The sequence below is a fragment of the Dysidea avara genome, chromosome 11, assembly GCF_963678975.1.
Source record: "Dysidea avara chromosome 11, odDysAvar1.4, whole genome shotgun sequence".
Lineage (NCBI taxonomy): Eukaryota > Metazoa > Porifera > Demospongiae > Dictyoceratida > Dysideidae > Dysidea > Dysidea avara.
This window is the reverse complement of record NC_089282.1, coordinates 21,084,338-21,111,536: the sequence shown is the minus strand read 5'-3', so window position 1 is coordinate 21,111,536 and position 27,199 is coordinate 21,084,338. Positions and strand designations below refer to the sequence as shown.

General features: G+C 37.8%; 1 protein-coding gene across 1 annotated transcript in view; it reads left to right on the top strand.

The window, feature by feature from the left end:
- Positions 1-4,819: 4,819 nt before the first annotated feature.
- Positions 4,820-27,199, top strand: part of LOC136238722 (uncharacterized) — a 41,132-nt gene continuing 18,752 nt past the window's right edge. Inside the window, exons 1-4 of the mRNA XM_066029284.1 lie at positions 4,820-4,927; positions 10,974-11,214; positions 12,728-13,434; positions 15,122-16,070. Of these exons, the coding sequence (XP_065885356.1) occupies positions 4,871-4,927; positions 10,974-11,214; positions 12,728-13,434; positions 15,122-16,070 (1,954 nt within the window). The 5' untranslated portion in view covers positions 4,820-4,870. The remainder of the gene's footprint in view (positions 4,928-10,973; positions 11,215-12,727; positions 13,435-15,121; positions 16,071-27,199) is intronic.

Sequence of the window (27,199 nt, the reverse complement as noted above, 5' to 3'; positions counted from 1 at the left end):
TTGGAATGGTGCTTAAGAGTATTAAAACATGACTACTTACTGTCTAACTTATCAGAGTTTCATGTCTGGTGACAGGTAGAGATGCCATCTCCTGTGTTTTCATGAGCACTGCATTAGGATGCTATTGTGACAGCAATGACAAGCAGACACATGTATAGTAACAGCTGTAGGAATGTGCAATATTATATTATTGTGTTTTGCACAGCCAAGAGCAGTCAAAATACGCTAATAATGCAGTCTAGTGTATCTGATAACAGCAAAGCTTGAACTTGACAGCTATTAAAGACACTAAAATAATGTAAATTCAGGGGGGAGAGGAGGGAGGAGACACCTTTTATTTACTGGGGGTCTAGCTTGGTGACACCATGGCCTAGCTGTAAGTCAAAGACCAAAAAGATAAATTTAAAAAAGGTAACTATATACCTGCTGACAATAACTGCCCTTTGCCAACTATAAAACTACACACGTAGCTTGCAACACTGCTCCTCTTAAAAATACTGTGACTGCTCTATTAGAGTATTGATGCCATTGAGCTAGGGCTCTCAAGTCTCAAATGATAGCTATAGATAATTTTAGAGTGCCTAAGCCCCTCCATAATCTTTGCTACAACCCTTCCCCCTTTCTGTACCGAAGCTGGTAAATAGCTTTCTATTAAAAAATTTCTATGTTCCATGGTTGTCAGAGTTATAGAAAAAGTTTGTATATAATATTTTATAGCTGTGCAAACCATGTATCCATAACAGTGCATGTGAAATGTGAAAGTAGCATAATTGTTAACTGGACAGACTGGTCAAGAATGCTCTATTAGACAGAATGGCCGTTATTCATGCAAGTCAAGCAAATGCTAGACCAGAGTCTGGAAACCTCAGAAAGCCATAGATCTGATTCTGCATGACTAAAACTGTATGCAACTTTTTTATGCTTGCAAGTCTCAAAGGTCATTTTAAATGAGCCAAGATTTGATCTTGCGATTTTGAAGTCATGTGACAAGAAAATTTAAGGAATGTTGATAATACTAGCTGTCTTGTGCATGCTTGCGTTTGCTACATCGTAAAGCATTTTAAAGATTAAGCAGTCACTGTAACTTTAATAAGTAATTACGCCCATAATAATTTGACCTATAAGATAAGCTTAGAGCTTTCCAAAATTTATCTTTCCACTCGTTTCTCCGTTCTCGTAGTACATTTCCTCATTTCAACCCTTCCAGGAAGAAGCACACTGGATGCTGCGTTTCAGATTTTAACTAGGGTTTCATGAGATCTTGAGGGAGTTGCATGTTACATACCCTTCGATCTGGAGCATCTCAGCTTAGTTTATTTGATGTGCCTTTGAAGCTGCATCAGAGCGAGGCGCATTGTGCTGGTTAACAACGCTACCTATTGCTGAACATGGGTTTGCCTTAAGCAAGGGGGAGTTTCATGATGCCCTGTGTTTAAGATTTGGATGGCAACCTGTTAACTTGCCTCAGACATGTGTTTGTGGTAAACCCTTTTGTGTGGAGCATGCCTTAATTTACTTGTCCCTGTGGCGGGTTTCCATCTATCTGCCACAATGAAGTCAGAGATTTAACTGCAAGTCTGTTGAGTGAAGTGTGAAGTGATGTTGGTGTTGAGCCTGCTCTCCAGCCTCTTGATGGTGAGCCATTGCAATTCGCTACTGCCAATAGTGAAGATGGTGCCCGTTTTGATGTTGTTGCCAGGGATTTTTGGGGTCAAAATAGGCAGCGTGTGTTTTTCGATGTCAGGGTTTTCAACCCTTTTGCGCGCTCTTATTTTCGTTCCCAATTGTCCAGATGTTACCAGCTTCATGAACGTGAAAAAAAGACGGGCATATGATGAGCGTGTTAGAGAGGTTGAGAGAGCTTGCTTTTCACCATTGGTGTTTGCAGCTACTGGTGGCATGGGGCCCACTGCTACAACAGTTTTTAGGAAGCTTGCTTCAATGTTGGCTGAGAAACGCAGCATTAATTACAGCAAATGTTTATTCTGGCTGCGATGTAGACTTTGCTTTTCATTGTTAAGATCTGCAGTGATGTGTTTGAGGGGTTATTGCTCTTCAGTTGGCCGTCCATCAACTACTAACATTGATCTGGTGGGTCGCTTGGAGTCTGGCGGCCTTGTTTGATTGCTGGTATTTCCAGCTGTCCAGCACTTTAACACCTAGTGCTGGGGATGGTGGCAAGGGCAGTCCATCTAGCCCGGGGAAAAAAAAAAAAAAAGCTTAGTTTATCGACTTCGTGGCAATTTTATAATGAGCAGCCTTCCTTTGAAAACAGTGGGTGTGGTCAGAGCACTACGAGGATCACGAGATCTTATTGGGGGCGAGCCTGAGCGAGCCCCAGTATAGTCGAGGAATGGTACGTACGTCACGTTCACGAATGAGCGGTGTACCTTTATTCTACATGGCTTAGCACGTGGTTTGATGGCTGAACGAGAAGAAAGGTTGGCTAGATAAGGAGAGAGCGCGACAGACTACGAAGAGCACAAGACTGAAACGCCTGAAGAAAGAGAGACCAGGTACTGAGCTAACTAGCTGTACTTGTAGTACTAATAGAACCTTATCACACTGACAGGGGGCTAGACGGAGGGCATATGACAGAAATAGGCGTGCAGGCTTAACCACCGAAGACAGACGGATGTTGTGAATCAAACTCGTAGAGAAAGACACTGAACAAGCTACACTGTTTCTACTTTCACGAAATGGTAACAGCTCTAATATTAATCCTTCTATTGATGACCACGATGTTGTAAGGAGAATGCAGCAAGAATTTCATGGAAAGCTAGCCACATCAGGGGCGTAGCCAGGATTTTTTGAAGGGGGGTTCCAGCACCAGCATTGAGTTACTAGAAGCAGGGGTCTGGGGGCGCAGCCCCCAGCCGCTGAGAGACTTTCAATATTTTAATAAATCAAAACTCAGCAAAATTGCTATATTTTATGCAAAAAGTACATTAATTATGATGCATTAAGTGCCCCAGGGATGAGGATGGTACTAGATAAAGTCACCTAGTGGAAACAGACAGCATAACACATAGAGACACATATAGTAATCTGTAAGTGATGGTTATATCTCACTGTGGTATAGGAGCCATGAATCCACTGATACAAATGACAATCAAAACAATATAGCTAACTATACAAATATGCATAGCATGAATTAATTTTGCATAACAAAAGTGATAAATTACTGGAGCTCTATATCTTTAAACACTGCACACCAAAGCTATAGCAGTATAAGGTCATGCTAAGTTTTGCATTTAATGTTGGAATGTCTGAAAAACTTCATATGGACATGGATATTTACATGCATGTTCTATTAGAATATACCTGACTGCTCTATTAGAGTGTATACCTGACTGCTCTATTAGAGTATATCGATCTTTTTAACAAGTTTTGAAGAGGGCTCATGTTACCTCTGTAAATCCTTCCCTGAGAGATGAATGTAAGTTTTATCAACTCACTCATTTTGTCCTGCCACACTAAATGGTGTGTTAGGATCCTGCTTGCAGAAGTCTAAATTTTACAGGGGGGGTTCCTGAACCCCCACTACCTACACCCCTGCACATTGCAGAGCCAACTATGTTCCATGTGTTTAGAGCGTCATGATTTTAGCACCAATGATCATGCAGGTGCATGCAATCGTTGCCATAATGATTCTATACTACCCAAGCTGTACTCTGCTGCCAACAATATGGACCCTGGACCAGTCCCACCTGAGCTCACTGTAAGTTTAAATTGTTTGGTCATATATATTGTATGGAGTCATATTATACCTTACATGGCACACATCACTGTACTATAGAATCACAATAAGCAGCAGTTTAATGGTGTCCATGTATGTCATATTTAATATGCACATTTTGTTTTACTCCATACGTAGGGGCTATCTCAGGTTGAAGAAATGCTGATTTTACGGGTTCTGCCAATCATGTCAGTGTATCGTCTTCCCTATGGTCAATATGGTTATAGTGGCCACATCCTAAATCTTCCGCAGGATATCACATCCTTTATCAACAGCTTGCCAAGATGTCCAGCTACTCTAGATCTTGTTATTGTCAGGAGAGAGGGATCAACTACCTCTCACAGGGACTTCAAAGTCCGTCGATCAGTTGTCCTTAGAGCACTGATTGAGCACAATATGTATTACTCCGATGTCACCATTGATCATCACATACTATCGCAGTTACCAGATTACAGTGACATCAGTGATCATTTTGTAACTGCCGTCAAATCAAGAGCAGGACCCTGTGCAACATGATGGCAATCCTTCCACTGATAATTTTCAAAGCACTTTTGACAAGAGCACCTGCTCTGTTTCTGATTCATCTAGCTTTAATAATGCCCTTTATATCTTTCCCCAACAGTTGAAGCTGTAGTAGAGCATAACTTCAATAAACTGTATGCATGTGGTCAACCTGTTGCCACAATCAAAGCTGTCCACACAGGTCCGAATGCTGCGTGGCTGTGAGCAATGGAAGTAAAGTTTCTTGCTCAAGGAAACAACAGTACAGAACCCAGCCTGAGCATCGAACCTGCAACCTTTTCATTAGCACATTCTTAATTTCATATAGCTACATATTAAGCATGCACGCAAAACACACGGTTTACCTTCGGTTGATAACTGCTATTTTAGGCATATTTGATGTATTAACAAAATCACTAATTTTTGTATACTCATTAGCTATTTTCACCAATGTAATTATGAGATCACTAACATATTGCTAAATTTACTCAACTTAAGCTATATGCAATCAAGCATCAAATAAAACATAGCTCAGGCTCGCCCCCACATGCTTTAGCATCTGTCTTGTTTTATAATAAACGTAAATTTACAAGGCAACTGGACTTGCACAGCGAAACACCCGACTAAAACATGTTTATCGTAAAGAAGGGCAGATTGACTTATAGCGAACCTGGCGGCAAAAAGAAGGTACTGTTTGGTGTAGCGTGATGTCATTATTAACTGATGGGGAATGAGGGTGCGTACTGTAAAATTTAATTTAATTTTTATTTGTTTAACCAAAAGGTAAGGTGAATACAAAAGGCAAATATGCCTATATGAGTACCACCTACAAAAACGATACAATACAAAACCAAAGAACTAAGGATACATTACAAAGACAATTACAGTACAGTGAAATAAAAATTTTACATTAAAAACATACATGACTTAACCAGAAACAAAATTGTAAAGCATTCGCCTAAAAGTAGTGCGGCGTGTAGTAGACAGAATGTCAAATGGGATGGAGTTCCACCAGAAAACACTGTTCACAAAAAATATACTCGCGCCTTCGAGGGGTCCGACACGAGCTGGAATCCCGTACAACTTCTTTCCTTTTACAATAAAATTATGGAACCAACTAGATGATCATATTATCCAAGCTCCATCTCTTGATTTATTTAACAATTATATAAATTTGTAAATAAGTAGCTAACTACATATGTACGAATATACTCATGATTGAGTCTGTACATTAACAAATATATATATATAACTCCCACACAGAATTTGGAATCTGGCTCGATAGAAATCCGTTTATTTCAGGTAACTTCCGGATACTTTAATAGCGCACGCCTATGCTCTGCATCTGGCCTGTTCTGCCCGACTTGCTCAATTTGAACAATCCTCAGTGAGACAACTACTAGATGATGCCTCAAAGGTGTGTGTTGCAGCATCCCAGAAAATTTTTATGGCGAGAGATTGCAGGGAGTGGCTGTGTCCAACCTAGTACTTGCGTAATTATTGTAGTCCTAATTTTTACTTGTATGTTATACATGTAGTTACTGTATAGCCTTATATATCTGTAGGTCATTTTCTTTTCTTTTTTTTTCCACCCTTGCCATGCCCACATTGGGTTCATTTGCAAACCAGTATTTTGTGGTCGCATGAGACCGAGGTTTTTTGTTTTTTTTTGTGGATTTGTAGCTATGTCTTTTCATTATTTATTAATAATGGTCTCAATCAATCAAATTGCTTCAAAGTATTTGAGCTGACTTCTTTACGGATTCAAGAGAGTGTAGAACGTGCAATAACGTGGTCTGCGACGTGGTTGATTACGTAGCTGTTGAGGTAGCTGTGTGCTCGAGATACCAGTAGCTAGCGAGCGGCGAGTGATAGCACAATAGCTAACCCAGAGCCTCGCCTCTCGCCAGCTGAGTGGCCATGCAGTGGTAGTAAACATTTTTTAAATTAATTTGTGATGGCTTTTTAATTTTTTTCTTTTTGTTCGTAGTGATTCTGATTTTACCTCGGATGTTTCTTCAATTCAGTTCAATTATTAGCTTTATAGTGCAATGTTACAGGTGTACATGGTTGCACAACAATAAAAGTAAGTTCGTATACAATTGTACTAAAGGTAATCTGGTAAGTACCAGATCCCATAACTTAAATTAAGTACTTATTATTACTTATATAATTACAATGTAACAAAGTTGGGTGGCTTGGGATGTTTGGAGCAGATGCTACAAGGACTTGTAAAATGGAAACTATGCTGGTTGTCTGGATCGAAGTTTCTCATAAAATGCTGCCATAGGATTTTAGTTAGTTGAAATTTAATGGTAACAAAGGGTTGAGTTAGGTCAATTACTGGTAAGCTGTTGATTGTTCGAGGAAGTCTGTTGAAGTAGAAGTTTCTTTGTTGATTAGATGACATAAAAACATGTTCAAGTTTGTTACTGGAAGAAGACCTAGTAGAATGATGACAGAATTTGATGAAGGTCCGGATGTTGAAATGATCAGATGGATTTTGAATTGATTTTATGAAAAACAGAATGTCACACTGGTCATAAATATACATTAATGGTAGTAGGTTGAGTTTGATAAGGCGAGTTTTATAATCAGAAACATAATCGTTGAGGATGTATTTGGTAGCTCGGCGCTGTAATCTTTCAAGAGCAGAGATATCTTGGATAAGGTAGGGATGCCACAATGGGGAACAATACAGGAGCTGAGACCTTACTAGTGCTATGTACAGAGTTCTTTTAGTTGTTGTGTTAATAGAATGGCTGAATGTACGTCTAAGCTATCCTAGGGTTCGATAAGCTTTGGATGAAATGTGGTGATATTGGTTTCTCCAGGACAGGTCGGTGGATAGAATGATACCAAGGTCACGATGGGTGTTGCTAGATATTATCAAGGAATCATCAATGTTGTAAGAAGTTGGGAACTTTGTATTAAAGGAGAGGTGAATAAATTTCTTAGTGTTAAAAGATAAGTTTGAGTCTTGAGACCAGTCAAATAAGGAGTTGAGGTCATCCTGGAGTTTGATAGAATCAAGTAGTTCAAAAATGAGTTTGTAGCATTTAGTGTTATCTGCAAAAGATAAAGCATTGGAATGATGAATGGGTAGATACAAATTGTTAATGAAAACTAAGAACAAAAGTGGGCCAAGGATGCTACCCTGGGGCACACCTGATAAAACTGGAAGTGGAGTTGAGTAGGAACCATTGAATCATACACATTGGTATCTATTATAGAAATATGATTTGAACCACCACCACAGGTTGCCAGTAATGCCAATTTGCCACAATTGAAGATTAGTTCATTGTGAGGAGCTCAGTCGAAAGCTTTGGAAAAGTCTAAATAGATTACGTCTGTTTGGGTTTTGTGCTCATAAATATCTTTGAGAAAGATAAGAAGTTGTTGCAAAGTTGAGCGCCCTTTCATGAATCCAAATTGTGAGGTAGAGATACAACTAGAAATAGATTTTGTAACTTTTTCATGAATAATATGTTCAAGTATCTTGGACACAATGCAGAGTAGGGATATAGGTCTATAATTAGTAATGCAATTTTTGTTGCCAGCTTTGAAAATAGGGGTGATGCAATGTATCTGCCATTCGGAAGGAAGACAACAATGGTAAATGGCATATGAAAATAAATAGTGTAAAGGTTTGGTTAAAACAATAGCACAGTTTTTTAGGACAGCAGGACTAATTCCATCAATACCAGTCGCCTTTGAAGGGTCAAGAGATAGTAAAGCAGTATGGACTTCGTCTTCAGTGATATTGATAGAGTCAATGGTAGAATTTGTAGAAGGCATGTCCTCAAATAGAGGTAAGGAGTAGGTACTCCACAGAGTAAAAGTACCTGTTGAACAAAGTAGTTTTATCAATATCTTGGGTGGCAGAACTATCATCAAAGAAGACTGTAGCAGGGATAGAAGCAGATTTAATGATGCTTCTTACATGCTGATATTATATTTTTGAGCCATTACTGAAAGCAAAATTGTGGACTAGATTTGCTTCAAAGTTGGCCTTGGCTTGTTGGATGCTGTTTTGGAGGTTATCTTCTGCTGTTTTTTATACAATTCAAATTGTGATCAGTAGGATGAGATTTGTATTTCTTTTGTAGAGTCCAAAGACACTTAATCTGATGGCGTATATTTGAAGTGTACCATTTAGGAAACTGAGAAGAGCTGGTTCTAATTTTAGGTCCATTCCCCTAGTGATATTGTTCTTGATAAAGAGCCAGATAGAGTCTATGTCAGATAGCTGTTCATAGGTAGTATAGTCAATATGAGATAGATAATTGATGAGGCCAGGATAATTGGCTTTAGAGTAATCAAAGATAACTAGTGGAGTGTCTGAGGGTATATGGTCTGCATGTGACTTAACACTTAAGGTGACAATAAAGTGATCAGATGATATCGGTTGGTAATGGGGATGAATAGATATGTTGTACACAATATCTTCATTGTTAGTGATTATTAAGTCCAGAGTATTTCCTTGATTGTGGGTTGGCTCATCAACCAGTTGAAAGAGGTTTAGCTGAAACAGTAAGTCACAAAATTTGTTATATGTTGGTGAGGAACCACTATAAGTGGCCCAGTTGACATCAGGGAGATTGAAGTCTCCCAAGAGAATAATTGGACTTGATTCGTTGACTAGGTTGGTAAGGTAACTATGCAGCAATTCATGGTAAGTATCAGAAGAGTTTGGAGGAATGTAAACAACACTGATTATAAATGGATTTGATGTAGAGATGAGAATAGTTAGGATTTTAACATGAGGTGGGGATGACAATTGACTACTAGTGATGTTATCCTTAACAGCAAGTAAAACACCCTCACCTCTAGAATCTCTGTCTTTACGATAAATGGTGTAGCCACTCGAGTTGTTATTATTGATGAAAGAAAAGTTACCAGGATATGTACAGAAATATATTTTCTTGCATCAGGACTGATTTGACACGGAAGAATCTATTGTTTACATGGATGTAGATTCTGTCAAAACAATGGAAAGGTTTGTAGAGAAATGATTTTTTCATGATCCCAGCATGCACAGCAAGTTCTTACCTACTATATAGCTATAGTTCTGGGTCCTAGTTTGGATTTCCACGCCACGGTGTAGCTAACATTTATAGACATCATGTATTTGTACTTGTCGAGGTAGCTAGCTAATTGTCATTGCATGTGCTTATAGCTATTATGATCATTGAAATATAATAGTATGTTTTGAATTGAATTGATTGTATACAAAGTTTGTAAAGCCTACATTAGATCTATATATAGCTAGTTACTTACTTGCTACAAGATAAAAAGCAGCTTTCTGAATCATCCTTACGCTCAGAAAACCTTCTATCTTGCCCTCTAGAGTATTATTGAGCTTTTTACAACTAGTTCTGTAGCTAGTTGTAACTGGATATCTGGATTCCAGAATTTTGCTTGGAATCTGGAATCTTGGGTTGGAATCTGGAATCTTGCCTGGAATTTCGTGGGATTCGGAATCTCGTACAGGATGCTAGGGTCGTGACGGACCCCTTGCGTGCCTTTGACTTGAAGCCCCAAGTTTAAAACATTAATGGTATGCTACATTGTGTGCTAGAGGTAAGCGTTACCTCTTACCCTACTATCAAGCACTGCATTAAGTGTAATCTTGTGCGTAACGTAACGGTGTTGACAAAGACTTGCCGAGGAGTTGCCTCATCTTACTTTTTTTTTTTGTAAAAAAAAAAAAGTACATAATTGGTTTGACTGTGTGGGCCATTTTTTATGCCCCATAGATTTATAAAACCCTGGTTTATAAATGTGGCATGTAGCTCTTATTTGTGGGACTTCATAATATACCAGACACCTTTTGGGGGTTCCATTCTTTAAAAGGTGGGTTTAATTTACACGTTTAAATGCCAAGAGTTTTGGTTTAGGACCTTGTGTTAGATGTGAGCTGTGTAAATTCTCTGTTAGGAAATGGGGCATGGCATTGCTTTCAAGATAGCTGGTGTTTCATATATTCTTTGGTCTTTGACATGAATGTTGCCCCTGGTCTCCAGGTTGATTTGGGAGTTCTTCGCTTCGCTCTTAGCTTTAGTGTATGTTCTTGGCCAATAATGGTTCAAAGAATTGCTAAGGCTTAATTATTTTTTTCATGACTACAAATTAGTAATATAGACCCTGGAAGTTTGTACAACTCACTACAGACAATATTTACTAAACTTGTATAGTTTGATTGATCAATCAATGATGCTGCTTGTATCGAAGTTTTTGCAAACAATGAGTTGTTACAAACTCTGAATAAAACTTGTTGGTCTCAGCTGCTATTCAGTAAATAGTTGTAATGATAGGTGTAGCACCTTTGAAATTGAGAGGGATTTGTAGAAGCTTTACATGACTCAACCACTAATTTAGTAATTCTAAACCTTTGTAGCCTTGTGCATGATTCAATTACTAAACTGTTTTTATAACACTAAATCACTGCTTGCCTTATGTAATACTCCCACCTAGCTTGGTTGTTGCATCAGTTGGAATTTTCCACCAAAAAACCAGGAAGCAAACTTTTTTCTAAAGGATTTTCTCCAGTATGGGATATTGAGATTAAACAGCACTAGTTAGTGTATGTAGTCACTGTTCAACCATGTGTTTGTGTACATGTTGGGCTTCCTTTCATATTCTATGGTTGGGGATTTTTATTTTTTATTTTGATGACCATTTGTAGTCATAACAAACATGATTCAGCAAGATCTTTTATCTGTTATCACAGGACCAGGTGTATGAATGTGAGCTTTGGGACAACAAGGTGATTGATTTGACCGGCATAGGCAAATATGTCGGTGCTAAAAAGAGCATCAACTTGGTTCGCTGTCGAGAGATAGAACCAGACAACTACACGTCAACAAGGTTCACTGTCCTAATCCTGGGTGGTTATAGCCACGATTTACAAGCCAGCAGTGAAAATGATCGTACCAGCTGGATTGATTGTATTTGTGATCTCTGTGGAATATGTAAGTCGTAAAAGATCATTGTCTTATCTCACTACAAAACTCTGTGGTTTTCCCATACTTACATCAGAACCTGTTGATGTTTGCTGGCACATGAAATGATTGCAAAGTATAAACCAATTCAGTGGAATCTCTAGGGTAGTTTTGGGACCAACTGATTTTGACAAATTTTTACTGTTAAAAGGAGATTATCTTTTATTTTAGAACTGTATTGGTGGAGGCTTATAGACAAAGGGACTGTTAAAAGGACTATTCTTTATAGAGAGGTTTACAGTGTCGTTTATATGCAATATATGTCCAACTTGGAGAACAGGCCTTTAAAAACATGTGTGAAAAAGTGAAGGTAAAACTATAAAGGATTATGAAGTTTTGTTCCCGAGCTGTTAATGTGGTGTTTGTATTTTGGTCCCATAATTTGAAGAGTCCTTTATCAAGAAAGATGATGGTTTAGCATTAGTGTAATAAGAATGTGTCTGCACGAAATGAGAAGTGTGACAAGTGTGTTATTGCAGAACTTAGCAATTTTCATGTACAAATATGTAAATAGTTATTTTTCTATTTCTAGTCAGAGGAATTGTATTAGGTACAATATCATTTACAAGTGCTAGCATGTAGGCTTAGAGGTTTTGTAACTATCGAAGGTGGTTTTACCCCTGCTGAGCTATGGATACTGCCATATATAATCAGTCAAAAGTCTAGGAAGCATGCAAATATCATTAAAAAAATTCATGGTACTACAGCTGCAACAACAAATTATGAGACCTTATATGGGTGTATACTCATCAGTTATGATCATTAATTACTACCATGACATAACCATTGAAACTTCGATGGCTTTCTTTCAAGCTTTAGAGGGTAAAATTTGACCTTCGTTGCAGCCTTGATACACACATGTATGCACAATGTAACAGCAATAAACAAGGCAGGACTAACCAACCAATCCATGAGCCAGTGTTAAATGAAAACTTCCTACTACTCCTCATGTACTAAAATTAAAAATAAAGAAATTACAACAACTCCCATATGTGCAACAGACAAATATGCTACCAATAGTTTAAAATCCACTTGCCGGTAAGTAATAAACTCGCCCCAAGTAATCCCCAAAAGGCCCAAAACCAACTAGAGAAATATAAAGATAGGCCAAAGGAAATAACTTTAATAAAAATCATAATACCCCCCCTCCCCCATCGTCAATAACACTCCAGCTAAAGGCACAGAACCTGCAACTGGTGCCTCTACATGTGCCTGTGGTAATCATATATGAAATGTACATGCGCTTCTGTGTTCCACACTTTACCAACTATACACACAGGCATGTATGCACGAAACATGCAATACTATATACACTCAAACTGTGTTCCTGTTTCCTTTCTTGAAGAGCCCTCTGAACTGATAAAAGGACTAATACAAAACTAGACCAACTTGTAGTTTTGGTAAACTAGTCATTAGTATAGACAATCAAAACTGTTTGTTTAGCACTGTTATATTTCAATTGTTTTCTTTGCCATACATGCAGCTAACCCACTAACAGCAAATGTACCAAAACAGAAGAAAACTCTACCTCCTCTACTCCCACCCAAGCTAATATCAGAAGAGAAAAGGAAAGAGGAAGAGAGAGGGATTTATGAAGACATGAGTGATGAAGGAGATGATGAGGAATACATTGCCCCATCTAGTGTAGGCCCACTACCACCAGATGAAGGTGGTGTCCTGGAGTATCACTACCCATCAGTTGATAGGAGAATCCGTCCCGCCTCAGTTCATGATGATTATGGTGGAGCACCAGTCACATCATCATCTGGGGGTGGCATGTTTGATCATGATGAAGAAGATGATGATGAATATATTGATCCAACAATCCCGGCTGCATCGATGCGACAAATACCACAAGCTCTAGGTAGTGGTCCTGGTTACATGAACACCAACACGCTGAATGGAAAAGACTTACAACCGACAAAGTATTCTCCAAAGTCATTTACTCTGCCCCATCGGTCTCCGTCAATGAAGGAGAGAACACCAGCTCATCATGTCACTGCTCGAAAACCATTGACTCCACCATCAAGTCGCAAGATGTCTGGCCAACCATTTGATACAGGGGGCACCAGTAATGAGCTAATGGATAAACTAAAGAGACGGAAAAACAAAGTTGAGGAGGATAGCGATTCAGTTTTTGAACCTACCAGGCCTACACCACCGACAGTCCATTCAAAACCTGTTTATCAGGTAGGTGTGCGTGTGTGCGTGTACATTTGAACCTGTGTAAATATGGACACCCTGAGACTAACCTAATGACCAGGTCAGTTTATGAAGCAGGGCTTTATTAACCCTTCCATTGACAAACTCCCTCCCCTCTACTGTAACTACCAAAATACACACTTCATATGAGACTCAGTGTGACAAAACCACTTTTATAGCCTTTTCAGACATCCAAGTTTGAAACTTTTCCACCTTTTTGTTTGCTATGCAACAGCTTTAACCTGAAAAAGTTTCAAATTCCCACCTTGCTCACAAATTGTTAATTTGAAAGGCTATAATACAAGTATTTCAAAAAAAATTGGAATTTATGACTAGAGCAAGGACCATAGCACATCGATAAAAAGTACTGAAACAAGCTGGAGTAGTGCACGATATTAAATCACAGTAAAACAATAAGAAGTGTTATATCCCTACTGTGCGCCAGATACCATAATGGAAATGCACAGTAGGGATATAACACTTCTTATTGTTTAACTGTGATCTAATATCGTGCACTACTCCAGCTTGTTTCTGTACTTTTTATCGATGTGCTATGGTCCCTACTCTAGTTATAAATTCCTTGAAATATTTGTTTGTTAACTTTTTTGTAAATAATTTTATTATGATTGGTGATGCATACTGCATTTGAAATGGTGCCGCGCCCCAGCTATATCGTCTGAAAAGTGACGTATCCATTACGCGCTGTTGTCAGCTATGTTCAACCCGTTACACAGCAGTACGAATCAAGAGCTGTTCGAAAAGCATCTCTGCAACCCACGCATACCGAAAGAAAGGGTTGGTGCCATGCGCCCCAGTTATATAAATTATTGTCTGGAAAGTGAAGTATCCATTACGCTTCGTTGTTGGCTATGTTTAACCCGTTACACAGCAGTACGAATCAAAAACTGTTTTAAAACACCTCTGCAATTGAAGTAGCCACTTGAAAAATATGGACGATTTTCATTACGAAGGGGTGCTACCACTAAATTGACACTTTTCGCTGTCAGCAAAGATGAATGGGACACAAAGGAGGACACTGGTAAGTCCATGAAGAATGCATTGTACGTACTGCGGTATGCCAAAAGGCACTTCTCGGGCTGAAGCGACGTTGAACAGTGAAAAAATCAAGCACGTAGCCTTAGCCATTATCGAGTTATGCTTGTCTGAAGGCATCAGTCAGTCAGTCAGTAGAAAATTCCGTTGAATAAAAAAAATTTAAAATTCCATAGCAACTTGTGGAAAGCGTTTCGGGTCGATCTGAAAGCTTGTTTGGGCTTAGTTTTACCTAACCAATACTGCCTCATCATTGTCTGGGAAAATTGAGGCTGCTTTTTGGGTGATGTTGTTTCGTGGGCTACGCCTGCTCCTTTGTGGTCCCTACTATACACTACTATTGTGGTGTATGATAAGGCTAGTTTTGTCAGACTCAATCACATATATTTCATTGCAGTTGTTGTAAGACTTTCATTTAAACTTTTTCTTAAAACTATATGCTGAGAACTGTACCAAGCAGACCAGAACAGTAATAAACTTAGATTACTTCTGGTCATACTCAGGTACCTGAGAATGCACCAGAAGCAATCTGAAATGTAAAATTTCCTGGGAGTGGGTGGAAGGTTTAGTTTGTACAGTACATGGCATGAAATTATATTAACTGTTTTTGTATCACTTATAGAACACTGGCCTTGATAAACCTCCCACAATCCCATCTAAAGCAACGTCACCCAAACCTCCTTCACGTAGTGGCAAAGTTTCAGGATCCAAACCACAAAATAATTCAAGTTCTGACAATCCTTCTGCTTGTCCTAGTTGGAGACAGAAGCAACCACAATTGCCTGTACATCCACCATGGCTGAAGCAAAAGAGAGACTCAAAACCTTCCCTGCCTGTGCAAGACCCTCCATGGTTGGAACAGAAAAAAGCAAGCAAAGATCGATTTGATAACTCTTATCCACTACCTACAGAAACTGCACCTGCCGTAGCAAATGAGCGTCGTTTTGATAAACCATATCCACTTCCTACAGAAACTGCTGTACCCAGTGGACATCGATTTGATAAACCCTTTCCATTGCCTACAGAGCCAAGACAAGCTGTTAAGGGTAGAGGAAAATGGCGGGAAAAGGAAGGGGATTCCCCTCCCCCACCCTTACCACCTGGACGTACTAGTTCTAAAAGAGACATGTTTGAAGCGGAAAAGAGTGTTTCACCAGCTGATAGAAAAGCTGGTTCGCGGAAGCCATTGCCTCCGCCAGCATGCAAGAAGCCAATCAGGGAAGTAGAAGACGATTTTGATTTTCCAACAGCAGACCAATTGAGGGCTAAAACCAATCGATTTTCTCAACCAGCTTCTGAACCGCAGCCACCCCTTTCTCCAAGAAACAACAGTTCTTCTGCTAGTCCTGATTGGGGAAAGAAGCAACCTCAATTGCCTGTAAAAGATCCTCCATGGCTGAAGCAAAAGAGAGACTCAAAACCTTTCCTGCCTGTGCAAGGCCCTCCATGGTTGGGACAGAATAAAGATCGATTTGATAACCCTTATCCTGTACCTACAGAAACTACACCTGCTGTAGCATGTGAGCATCATTTTGATAAGCCATTTCTACGTCCTCCACCTGCTGAACCAAGTAAGTGTCATTGTGATATCCACTTCCCACAGAGAAACTCCACCTGCTGTACCCAGTGAACATTGGTTTAATACACCCTTTTCATTGCCTACAGAAACAACACAACTTATTAGAGGTAGAGGAAAAGGAACGTTTCTGTTCATGTTTACAATTTTATGCTTCATGCTTCACATGGCTTGCTATGTAGTATAATTTTCATCTCGGTGATACCAATAATATATTGCTACATGCAATACTACAATAATGTATAACTCTTTCCTGTATGTTTTGTATGTATATATACTGTGTACACATCACTGTGCCATTGCTACACCAATGATGTACTGGCACTTCAGTGGCCTCTACTTATAACAGCACTATTGTGTTATATCTGTCACTATTATGCCATATTGGCTTGATTTCTGACCATATGTTGATCATGCCTTTACCACCTTGTGCAAAGCCCCACCACGGGGTTGTGCCATAGGTGAATGTGTGTGACCCAGTCCTAGCATGTATTAAAATTAATTTAAAAGTATAAGTAGGGATCCAAATGATAAAAAATAGTGAAGCAAAAAGATGAATGATGGTATTACAATATAGTTCTGTGAAAAAAAGATAATCCCTACATTGACATTAGGGCTCAAACGAATATTCTATTATTTGAATACCATTTCTGGTATTCAAATATTCATTTCAAAGGAAATATATAACATCAGTGTGTAGAGTACATGGAAATGCTTGATCCTACATAAGCATATCTATGACATAAGTGACCAAATCATGTTGATTCTGAATTGTATTAAAGAGATAACTTGTACAACAGGATTATTGATATCTCATCCATACCAATGCTGAAAAAGAATATTCGAATATTTGGTAGTTGTGAATAAAGAATATTCAAATAGTAAAAACCACAATAATTATTCTGTTCAATTTCAAAGTAGGGATTTTCCCACCTAGCTATACTGTAATACCATCATCCATCTCTTGTTTCAGTACTTTTTATCACTTAATTGGGTCCCTACTTCCATTTATTAATTAATAATTATTTTTAGTTTTTGTTATAGCATACAGTTATACATGTGTGATTGTTATATTAGGGTGACTGTGTATTAGAGTATCTTGGGTCATTCACCTACCAGGGTGTGTGGTCACAGGGGCAGCTCCAGGTGGGTTTCTGAGGTTTCCGGAAACCAGTCACGTTTAGATTGAGATACTCTAATAGAGCAGCCAGTCACTCTAATATAGCAGTCACAGTATTCAGAGTAGTGTAGCAAACTATGAAGTTGTGAATAAATATTTTTATGTGTTTTAGCAGTGATACAAATATTATTTAGTGGAGAATAGCCATTCTTAGGAGGTGTCGACCTTTTTTTTTTTGGTCTTCGTTTAAAATCTAGCTGTGCTTTTGATCAGAAACCAGTCACCAAATATCCTGGAACCGCCTATGGGTCGTTTATTTCATATATTCATTGTTGTAAATACAGCTAAACCAATAAGGGTGTGTGGTCATTGTGATTGAGCAAGTAGATTGTTAAGAGGTGTGGTCTCCATGATCAATCATTATTAACACTGTGAAAAAAGAGGGATATAAGATGGTATTTCCAGTGGCTTATTGAATACAAAAAAGCTTGGTATAACCTGTATTATACTAACAGTCCCACACAAGGCTTTAGTTAATGTGTTAAACATACTGAAACCATATATGTGATGATATAGTGTGGGCATTATATTAGATATAAGCTACTTCAAGTATTGTGGTAATTAAACTGAAACCATACATGCAATAGTATAGTATGCATTATACTAAAGTATAAGATGAGTATAATACAGGATTTATATTAAGGCTTATTTGTATTCAATAAGCCACTGGAAATACCATATTATATCCCACCTTTTTCACAGTGTAATCAACCAAGATCTTGTCTCAAATCTATCATGAAGTTACAGGTATCTACCAAGTGTAAGCACTTTAAATAATTTTGTGGTGTCTAAATTTGCAGCTCAAGGGAAGTGTTGATACAGAAAATTAACACCTCAATTTGGTTTCATTGCATGAAGATGATGACCAGCCTGATTGAAGATAAAAGGAAAGACAAGGTGAAGAGGGCACACACTTGTCAGAACCCCAAAAGGCACATCCACTGGTGAGTTTGTTATTGTGGCGTAAAATGGTGGCTGTATGCTGCTTCATTTGGCCTCCAGCCTTTATTTGCTCAATCACAATGACCACACATCCTTATTGGTCCAGCTGTATTTATAATGCTATATAGCACAATGAAAATGTGAAATACTGACCACACACCCTGGTAGGTGAATGACCCAAGATACTCTAATAAAGCAGCTATAATAACAACTAGTATATTGAAAAATTATTCACGTATAAATGGAAGTAGGGATCCAGTTAAACAATAAAATGTAGGGAAACAAGAGATGAATGATAGTATTACAGCATAGCTAGGTGGGAAAATCCCTACTTTGAAGTTGAACAAAATAATTATATATAACATGTCAATGTAGCACAGAGCAATGCTGTAATACCATCATTTATCTCTTTTTTTATCTCTTTGATCCCTACTTCTATTTTTATATTAATATTTTTTTAATATGCTAGTTGTTACTAGGATCAGGTCACATACAGCCAAGTACATACACCTACGCGACAACCCCCTGGAGAGGTTATGCACAACAAGGTAGTGAAGGTATGATCAACATGTGATCGGAAGTCAAGCCAATATGGCACAATAGTGACAGATATAACACAGTAGTGCCATTATAACTAGCAACTGTGGTCAAACAGGTAGGCCGGCACACAAAAGTTTCAGTGATTTTTTCTTAAATTTTATATCCAGCCGCCTGTAAGTGTTTCCTTGTTTATAATGCTGTGTTTTATGTTAATATTATTCTGTAAAGGTAATTTTTATCATCACGTAGATGTCTCTAGGATAATTTTTAAGGTAGCGTTTTAGGCAGCATACGTTATTTTAGGGGATAACCCCTACTCAAACAGTACTACCATACTGTTTGATAATAATTACAAACATGCAATACAATCCATTTATAATTCTGTCTTCTATAATTATCACTGTGTCTGTATAGACAAAAAGAATGTGGATAAAAACATAGCTGTGGTTTTGGTGCCTTACAAAAAGAAGTGAAATCCACACAAAACAGCCAAAAATGGTATGGTCTTCAAAAGCCTAGGTGACAAAGTTGTGAATCAAAGGTGGCAGCCATGCAATGATGTTAATGCTAATACAAATTCAATGTTCTTGGAATTTTAAGCTCAAATGGGGAGGTTGCCTACACCAGAAGATATGCTAGTGGACATTAAATTCCTAATTCAGTTTATACCCATGACTAAATTAGGGATCAAGACACGCGGTAGTGTGTTGTGCGGCCCAAGAAGCCAGTACGCAACACCCGTGAGTATATTGACAGGAAGAAAGAAAACGCAATTTTCGCACCTCCGTAACTTTGTGCTTCCTTGATGAAACAAGACGATTTTTGCTGTGGACATGCCCTCCAACTTCAGCACTCCACATTCCAAATGTGAGCGAAATCGCTTCACGCGTTCCCGAGATATGCGACTTCAAAAATTGGCTTAGTTTCTTCAATTTTTTTTCTTTTTATTTTTCTTCCTCTTGTCGCACACTTACAAAAACTGCTATAAAACGCGAACGCCATATCCGATTGCCTTGAACTTTGGCACACAGAAGGGGGGTGTAAAGGCGCATCTCGGTACCAACGTTGGCTGGAATACGATAAACAGGCAAAGAGTTATGAGCGATTATTCACGAAAAATAACACCAATATGTTGTCACACCTACTGGGTAAACCGCGTATGGGAAGAAGCTGAAAATCGGTGGGTGAATAGGTTAACTATTGAACCTCAAACCTTTTGTGGTTTGAAAGAAATCGAGCTAAAAACCAGGAACATAGAACGAAAAACCAACAGTGTGTAACAATTACGCAATCGAGATTAGCTAATAAAAAAACGACTGCTTGCCATGCCTACCAGATAAACCGCTTGGGATAATGCTTTGAAAATCGTTGTACAGATGGAGTAATCATTTTAGAAAGGCTCATCAATGGTGTAGAAGAATCAGACTTAAAGCCACGGAGTTATAACACGAAATCCAACTTGGTGCAGCAAGTGCGAGATCGAGATACTCTAATAGAGCAGTCATCCTAATAGAGCAATCATCCTGAAGAGAATTCAAGAGATCAGCTAGAAACAAGTAACCTGTATAGAGATCAGCTACAAACAAGTCACCCTGTAGAGAGATCAGCTACAAACAATTCACCCTGTAGAAAGATCAGCTAGAAGAAGTTACCTTGTAGAGAGTTCATGCAACTATGGAAACAGATAGTTCAGCTAGAAGAAATCACCTTGTAGAGTTCAGCTACAAAAAAACCGCCATGTAGAGAGTTCAGCTACAAACAAATCGCCCAGTAGAGAGATCAATAGAAGAAGTTATCTTGCAGAGAGTTCAGCTACAAAGAAACCATCACGTAGAGAGTTCAGCTACAAACAAATCTCCATGTAGAGAGGTCAGCTAGAAGAAGTTACCTTGTAGAGAGTTCAGCTACAAAGAAACCATCATGTAGAGAGTTCAGCTGCAAACAAATCACCTGTAGAGAGTTCAGCTACAAACAAATCTCCCTGCAGAGAGAGATCAGCTAGAAGAAGTTTCCTTGTAGAGAGTTCAGCTTCAAACAAATCACCCTGTAGAAAGATATGCTAGAAGAAGTCACCTTGTAGAGAGTTCAGTTACAAAGAAACCACCATGTAGAGAGCTCAGCTACAAACTAGTGACCTTGTAGAGACATCAGCTAGAAGAAGTTACCTTGTAGAGAGTTCAGCTATACAAAGAAACCATTCTGTAAAGAGCTCAGCTGCAAACAAATCACCTGTACAGAATTCAGCTACAAACAAATCACCCTGTAGAAAGATCAGCTAGAAGAAGTTACCTTGTAGAGAGTTCAGCTACAAAGAAACCATTCTGTAAAGAGCTCAGCTGCAAACAAATCACCTATACAGAATTCAGCTACAAACAAATCACCCTGTAGAGAGATCAGCTAGAAGAAGTTACCTTGTAGATAGTTCAGCTACAAAAAATCACCCTGTAGAGAGATCAGCTAGAAGAAGCTACCTTGTGGAGAGTTCAGCTACAAAGAAACCATCAGAGTTCAGCTTCAAACAAATCACCTGTAGAGAGTTCAGCTACAAACAAATCACCCTGTAGAAAGATCAGCTAGAAGAAGTCACCTTGTAGAAAGTTCAGTTACAAAGAAACCACCATGTAGAGAGTTCAGCTACAAACTAGTGACCTTGTAGAGACATCAGCTAGAAAAGTTACCTTGTAGAGAGTTCAGCTACAAAGAAACCATTCTGTAAAGAGCTCAGCTGCAAACAAATCACCTGTACAGAATTCAGCTACAAACAAATCTCCCTGTAGAGAGATCAGCTAGAAGAAGTTACCTTGTAGAGAGTTCAGCTACAAAGAAACCACCATGTAGAAAGTTCAGCTGCAAAGAAATCACTCTGTAGAAAATTCAGCCACAAACAAATTGCCCTGTAGAAAGATCAGTTAGAAGAAGTTACCTTGTAGAGAGTTCAGCTACAAAGAAACCATTCTGTAAAGAGCTCTGCTGCAAATAAATCACCTGCACAGAATTCAGCTACAAACAAATCACCCTGTAGAGAGATCAGCTAGAAGAAGTTACCTTGTAGATCGTTCAGCTACAAACAATTCACCCTGTAGAGAGAACATCTAGAAGAAGTCACCTTGTAGAGTGTTCAGTTACAAAGAAACCACCATGGAGATTTCTGTAATCAATATATGTATTATATATATAATTTGTACATTTACTGATAAAATATTTAAAGTACATCTACTTCATCTTTTCTTCTTCCTGTGGTAAAGAAAAAAAGATATGTTAAAAAAAGTCCCAAAGCCGGCCATAGGCCGGCTTTGGGGTATACAAATACAAAAAGAAATGAAATCTAATCCAAAACAGCCAAGCTGTAAAAAAGTGTGCGGCTCTCAAAAAGGCTATGGCGAAAAAAGATGTGAGGTCTCGGCACAAAATTCACCTGAATTGTCATTATTAAAATTTTTACCATTAACTTACCATCACAGCCATTTCTTGGCCGCCACCTTGGATTCCACATCTTTTTTCACCATAGCCTTTTTGAGAGCCGCACACTTTTTTTACAGCTTGGCTGTTTTGGATTAGATTAATATGTCCACTAATATAATTATCTTCAGATATAGGTGACCTCCCTTGTTTTACTACTTTTTTTTTCTATGATCCCTAAACTTATTATTTCCTTACACTTGTTTTTGTTTAATTATAACAGGTGAACACGCACATACCACATCAAAAGAAAGAATTGTGCCAAACTATTTTTTTTTGTTTTCACCTGAACACACAACCCAACAATCAATTACTGAATAACGAAAATTTACAAGTGACTATTATGCTTTGTGCCTGTTACACACAAAAATATGCAGTATGTGAACAGAGTTGGGGGTAACTAGTTACTTTTGTAACTAAGTTATGTAACTGGTTACTCTTAAAGTAACTAGTAATATAACTAGTTACTTGCTTTGTAACTAGTAACTTGTAACTAGGAGTAATTGTCTGAAAAGTAACTAAGTTACAATAGTAACTAATTACAATAGTTACATTGTAACTATAACTAATTATGCTTTAAAAGCAAGAGCACTTCAATTTTTGTGCCATATATGCTACAGCCACATTAAGTAGACAGATTCTGTGTACTGTTCTCTATGATTAAGCTGGAGTAACAGACGTAGCAATAATTAAAACTGACCTGAAATAGCCACAGAATTGTAGTTTTAGGTGCACATATGTACGTATTGCATCCCTTATGATGCAAAATTCATGTTACAAAAGCTAAAAAAGATCATAATTATATTACAAAAGTAACTAGCAACTAGAGTACTTAGTTACCTTTAGAAAAGTAACTGTAACTAAGTTACATGGGATAAAAGTAACTACAGTGGAACCTCAGTTATCCGAACCCCTTGAAACCAGGGGTGGTCCATAAGTCTGAAAAGTCCGTATCTCTGAAACTGTGCATAAATGACCTTAAAATAGCATGAAGATTTTTTTTAAATATCAGTATTTTAACTACCCTAATAGAACAGTCACTACTCTAATAGAGCAGTCATTTCCGTAGTTCGGTTAACTGAGAATCCGGATAAATGGGGTCCGGATAACTGAGGTTCCACTGTAGTAACTAGTTACTTTTCTGAAGTAACTATCCCAACTCTGTGTGTGAAACACCTTTGCAATCAATCCAGTCACTATGGAAAATATGGATGATTCTCATTACAAATGTATTACATGCTACCACGAATTGATACCTTGAGCTATCAGCAAAGAGATATGGGACACAAAGAGGGCAGAGGTAAATCCATCATGTGTACATTGTACATACTGTGGTATGCTAAAAGGCACCACTGGAGCAATGTCAAACAGTGAAAAAGTCAAGGCCATAGCTCCAACCATTATTGAGTTATGCTTGTCAGAAAGTATCAGTAAGTAAATCAGTCGATCCTTCTAACCAGACAGTCAGTCAGTTAGTGGAGATTTCTTTAAATATATATTTTAAATTTTTTGTAGCAACCTATTAGAAACGTTTGTGGTAATTGTACTGAAGACACTTAACCAATACTGCCAAGGTGCCATAAAGGTATTGTGAGGCTGGTTTCTGGCCAATATATTTTTTGTGAGGTAAACCTCCATATACAGTTACTATGATTATTGAAATTTATTAATACTAACATCATTCCTTGGTGCCACCTTTGATTTCACAACTTTTTTTTACCCAGACTTTTGAAGGCTGCAACAGCTTGGCTGCTTTTGTGTGGATATACTTTATGGCAGAAAATCACAAAACTGTGTTATCTCTACTATACAGTACTACATGTATACTGCGCTATATTACCTGCTGAGTAGGGAATTAATTAAACATGTGTAATTTTTGAGTGACACATGCTATGCTAGTTATCAAGACACACAGTAGTGTGTCGTGTGGCCAAGAAAGCCGGCACACCACACCGTGAGCATATTTACAGGAAGAAACTAAACATGATTTTCACACATACGTAGCTCTGTGTTCCTTCTCGAATTGGAATCATTTTTATACTGCAGTAACCCTCCACCTTCAGCACCTCACATACCAAGATCACCAAACGCAATTGTGAAATATAAGCCTTCAAAATCTGGCTTAATTTCTTCATTTCATTTAGGGAGCTTGGGGGGCTTAGATTCTTCTTTTCACACACTTTACAAAAACCATTGTAAAATGCAAATGCGTAGCTCGATTGTCTTGAGCTTTGGTTCACTTTAAGAACGTGTTGCAGCACCATCACATACCAAGTTTAGTGCAAATCTGAGTAATAGTAATAGAGCTTGGAAGATTAGTTGCATTAAAAAGGCCAACTTGTTGTCACGCCTACAGAGTAAACCACTAATGGGAATAATTTAAAAATTGGTATGTGCATAGGTTAACCATCATAGCTCAAACTTTTGTGGCTTAAAACAAATCGCATTCACTATGAAAAATGGGTTCTTACATAAGCACCCTTTGGGGTGTTGTATCTGCCATTGCAACTGGGCTCCCCACAGGTTTTCAGTTACACCCTTATGGGGTGTTCCATTACACTCATGGGGGGGGGGGGGGGGGGGGGGGGTGGTTTCTGTATACCTATAAGGTGTTTACCATTAAAAAAAAAACTTCACTGAATGCTCTGTGCCACACAGTTCTTGGATAATACTATGTGAGAATTGTACAACACAGCAAACATAGATCTGCAGCTGACTCAGTACAATGCATTAAGTGTGTAATACCATATAACTTACATACTAAAATTCTCTCCAGCGATGACTTCCTTGTCTTTAAAGATTCTGGATTTGTATATATAACGTAACCAACAAATACCACTTTCGATTGTGGGTTCTAATATAAGAAGGAAAATTTACTGAAGGAGTGAAGTAACACAAACAATGTCATCAGGAACATAATTCCCACGTTATGTTTACTCTTATCTGACAATAATTAACACCAAAATGTATGAGGGCCTACTTCAGATTACACTCTAACAGTGCTTATTAAACAACTCCTGTAGGACAATTTTTTACAAAACAACCTTGGGTGTATCTAAACACTGTGTGGGTGTACACAAGCACCTTTTGAGGCATGGGTGTATATATAATGCCTCCAGTGGAGTGTAATGGAACACCCCATTTTTTACAGTGCATTGACAGCTATAGAGTTACAAGACAAAAACCAAATAACTGTAAATGGCAGAGACGTCCACACTGAACACCCAAATCCTTAACCACCGAACAGTTGCTATCTCAGCTGATCATTTAATTTCTACTTTGTAAATGAAAATTCTAGCTAAAATCTACTCAATAGTAAAATGTTCATAATTATGTAGGTCTACCAATAGAAAATCTAGATTATTATAGAACATTCTATGTGTGTTCTATTAGAAATCCTCAAAAATTGTGCACTCTGTTAGAGCATTACAAAAGTAATCAAATAAACTCTGTATTACTGTACTATTACAACCTCTCTAGTATTCCATCCAATCAAAGCTGTTGATCATTTTGGTACAGATAGTGGTGGGGTTGCTAGTATACTACTATTAAGACCTATACTCATGCCAATCATCATCATCATAATCATCATAATAATTGCTACGCTAATTGTGACAAACTGCAAATTGTATTTTAGCATGAAAGGTGCAGGATTTGCTTTGTAAAAATTGAGCAACTGCAACTTATCACGCTTTGCATGAAAAATTGAGATAGCTGCTCTGATAGAACAGTCACTAAAAAATCTTAATTGATAAATAGTATACCTAACTTGGAAGGAATTTACTTTGTTATAAAACATCATTGCATATAAATACAGGCGCTAAATATATATTATAGCCAAGCACAAAATTATATCGAAAATTCTGTATCACTTTTGCAATCATATTATTACACTTGTAATTAGATAATTGATTTACACTGTAACGTTTTTTCCTGAACATACTTGCAGGGCTGACTGCTCAGTATAAATAGTAAATAAATATCAGCATAAATTATCTTTAGTATTGGATCAGTAGGTATTTTTCTGTATTGGTAGAGCACTAGTTTCAGTGATCATATCATCTTCATTGTATCTGTATAGATAAGAAGAACAATGATTTGTGTAAAAACAAACCTCAAAGCCAGTTTATGGTTGACTTTAGGTATATATTTAAACTTCAATAAGAAGTGAAATCCATACAAAACAGCCAAGCTGTATAACAAGGGTGCGGCCTTCAAAAACCCTGGGTGAAAAAAGTTATGAAATCAAAGGTGGCAACCTGCTTGAAATGGCTTCAATGATGTTGATGATAATAAATTTTATTAATGCACAAAGGCTATTATTAAAATATATTATCATCCACATCATGGTAGCCATTTCATGGCCGCCACCTTTTATTTTACAATTTTTTTACCCAGGCTGTCTGAAGGCTGCACCCTTTTTATACAACTTGGCTGTTTTTGCGTGGATTATAATTTGTCAATAGTGTATACAAATTTAGTTTCCATGCATTTTGCTATTCATTAATTAGATTGCTAAGATTTACTTTAAAAAAGCATAATTTGAACACTACTTAAACCACAAAATATAAGCAGAGTATCTTTCCGATACATGGATACACTTACTCATAAATTAGATATGTGCATATTAGACATAAAGTAATTTGCTCTTTCAATCAATGCAAAAGATTTGCTATTCTTGGACAGCCTATTGCATATAATTATTCTCAGTTATACTGTTTTTCAGCCATGTAATGCCCATACATCTCACTAAGAAAGGCATTCAATACAGAAACCTTGCTTCACCCATAGGAATAACTAATAGACCACAAAGCTTACTATGGCTATACCAATACGATTTCCTACATCATTATCCAATATTTTTGGTCGATTTTCCCACCAAGCTAATATACCATCTTTCATCTCTTGTTTCACTACTTTTTATTGCTTGGATCCCTACTTCATTTTAAAATTAATAATTATTAATATACTAGTTGTTTGATTTTTTTGTTATAGCATACAGC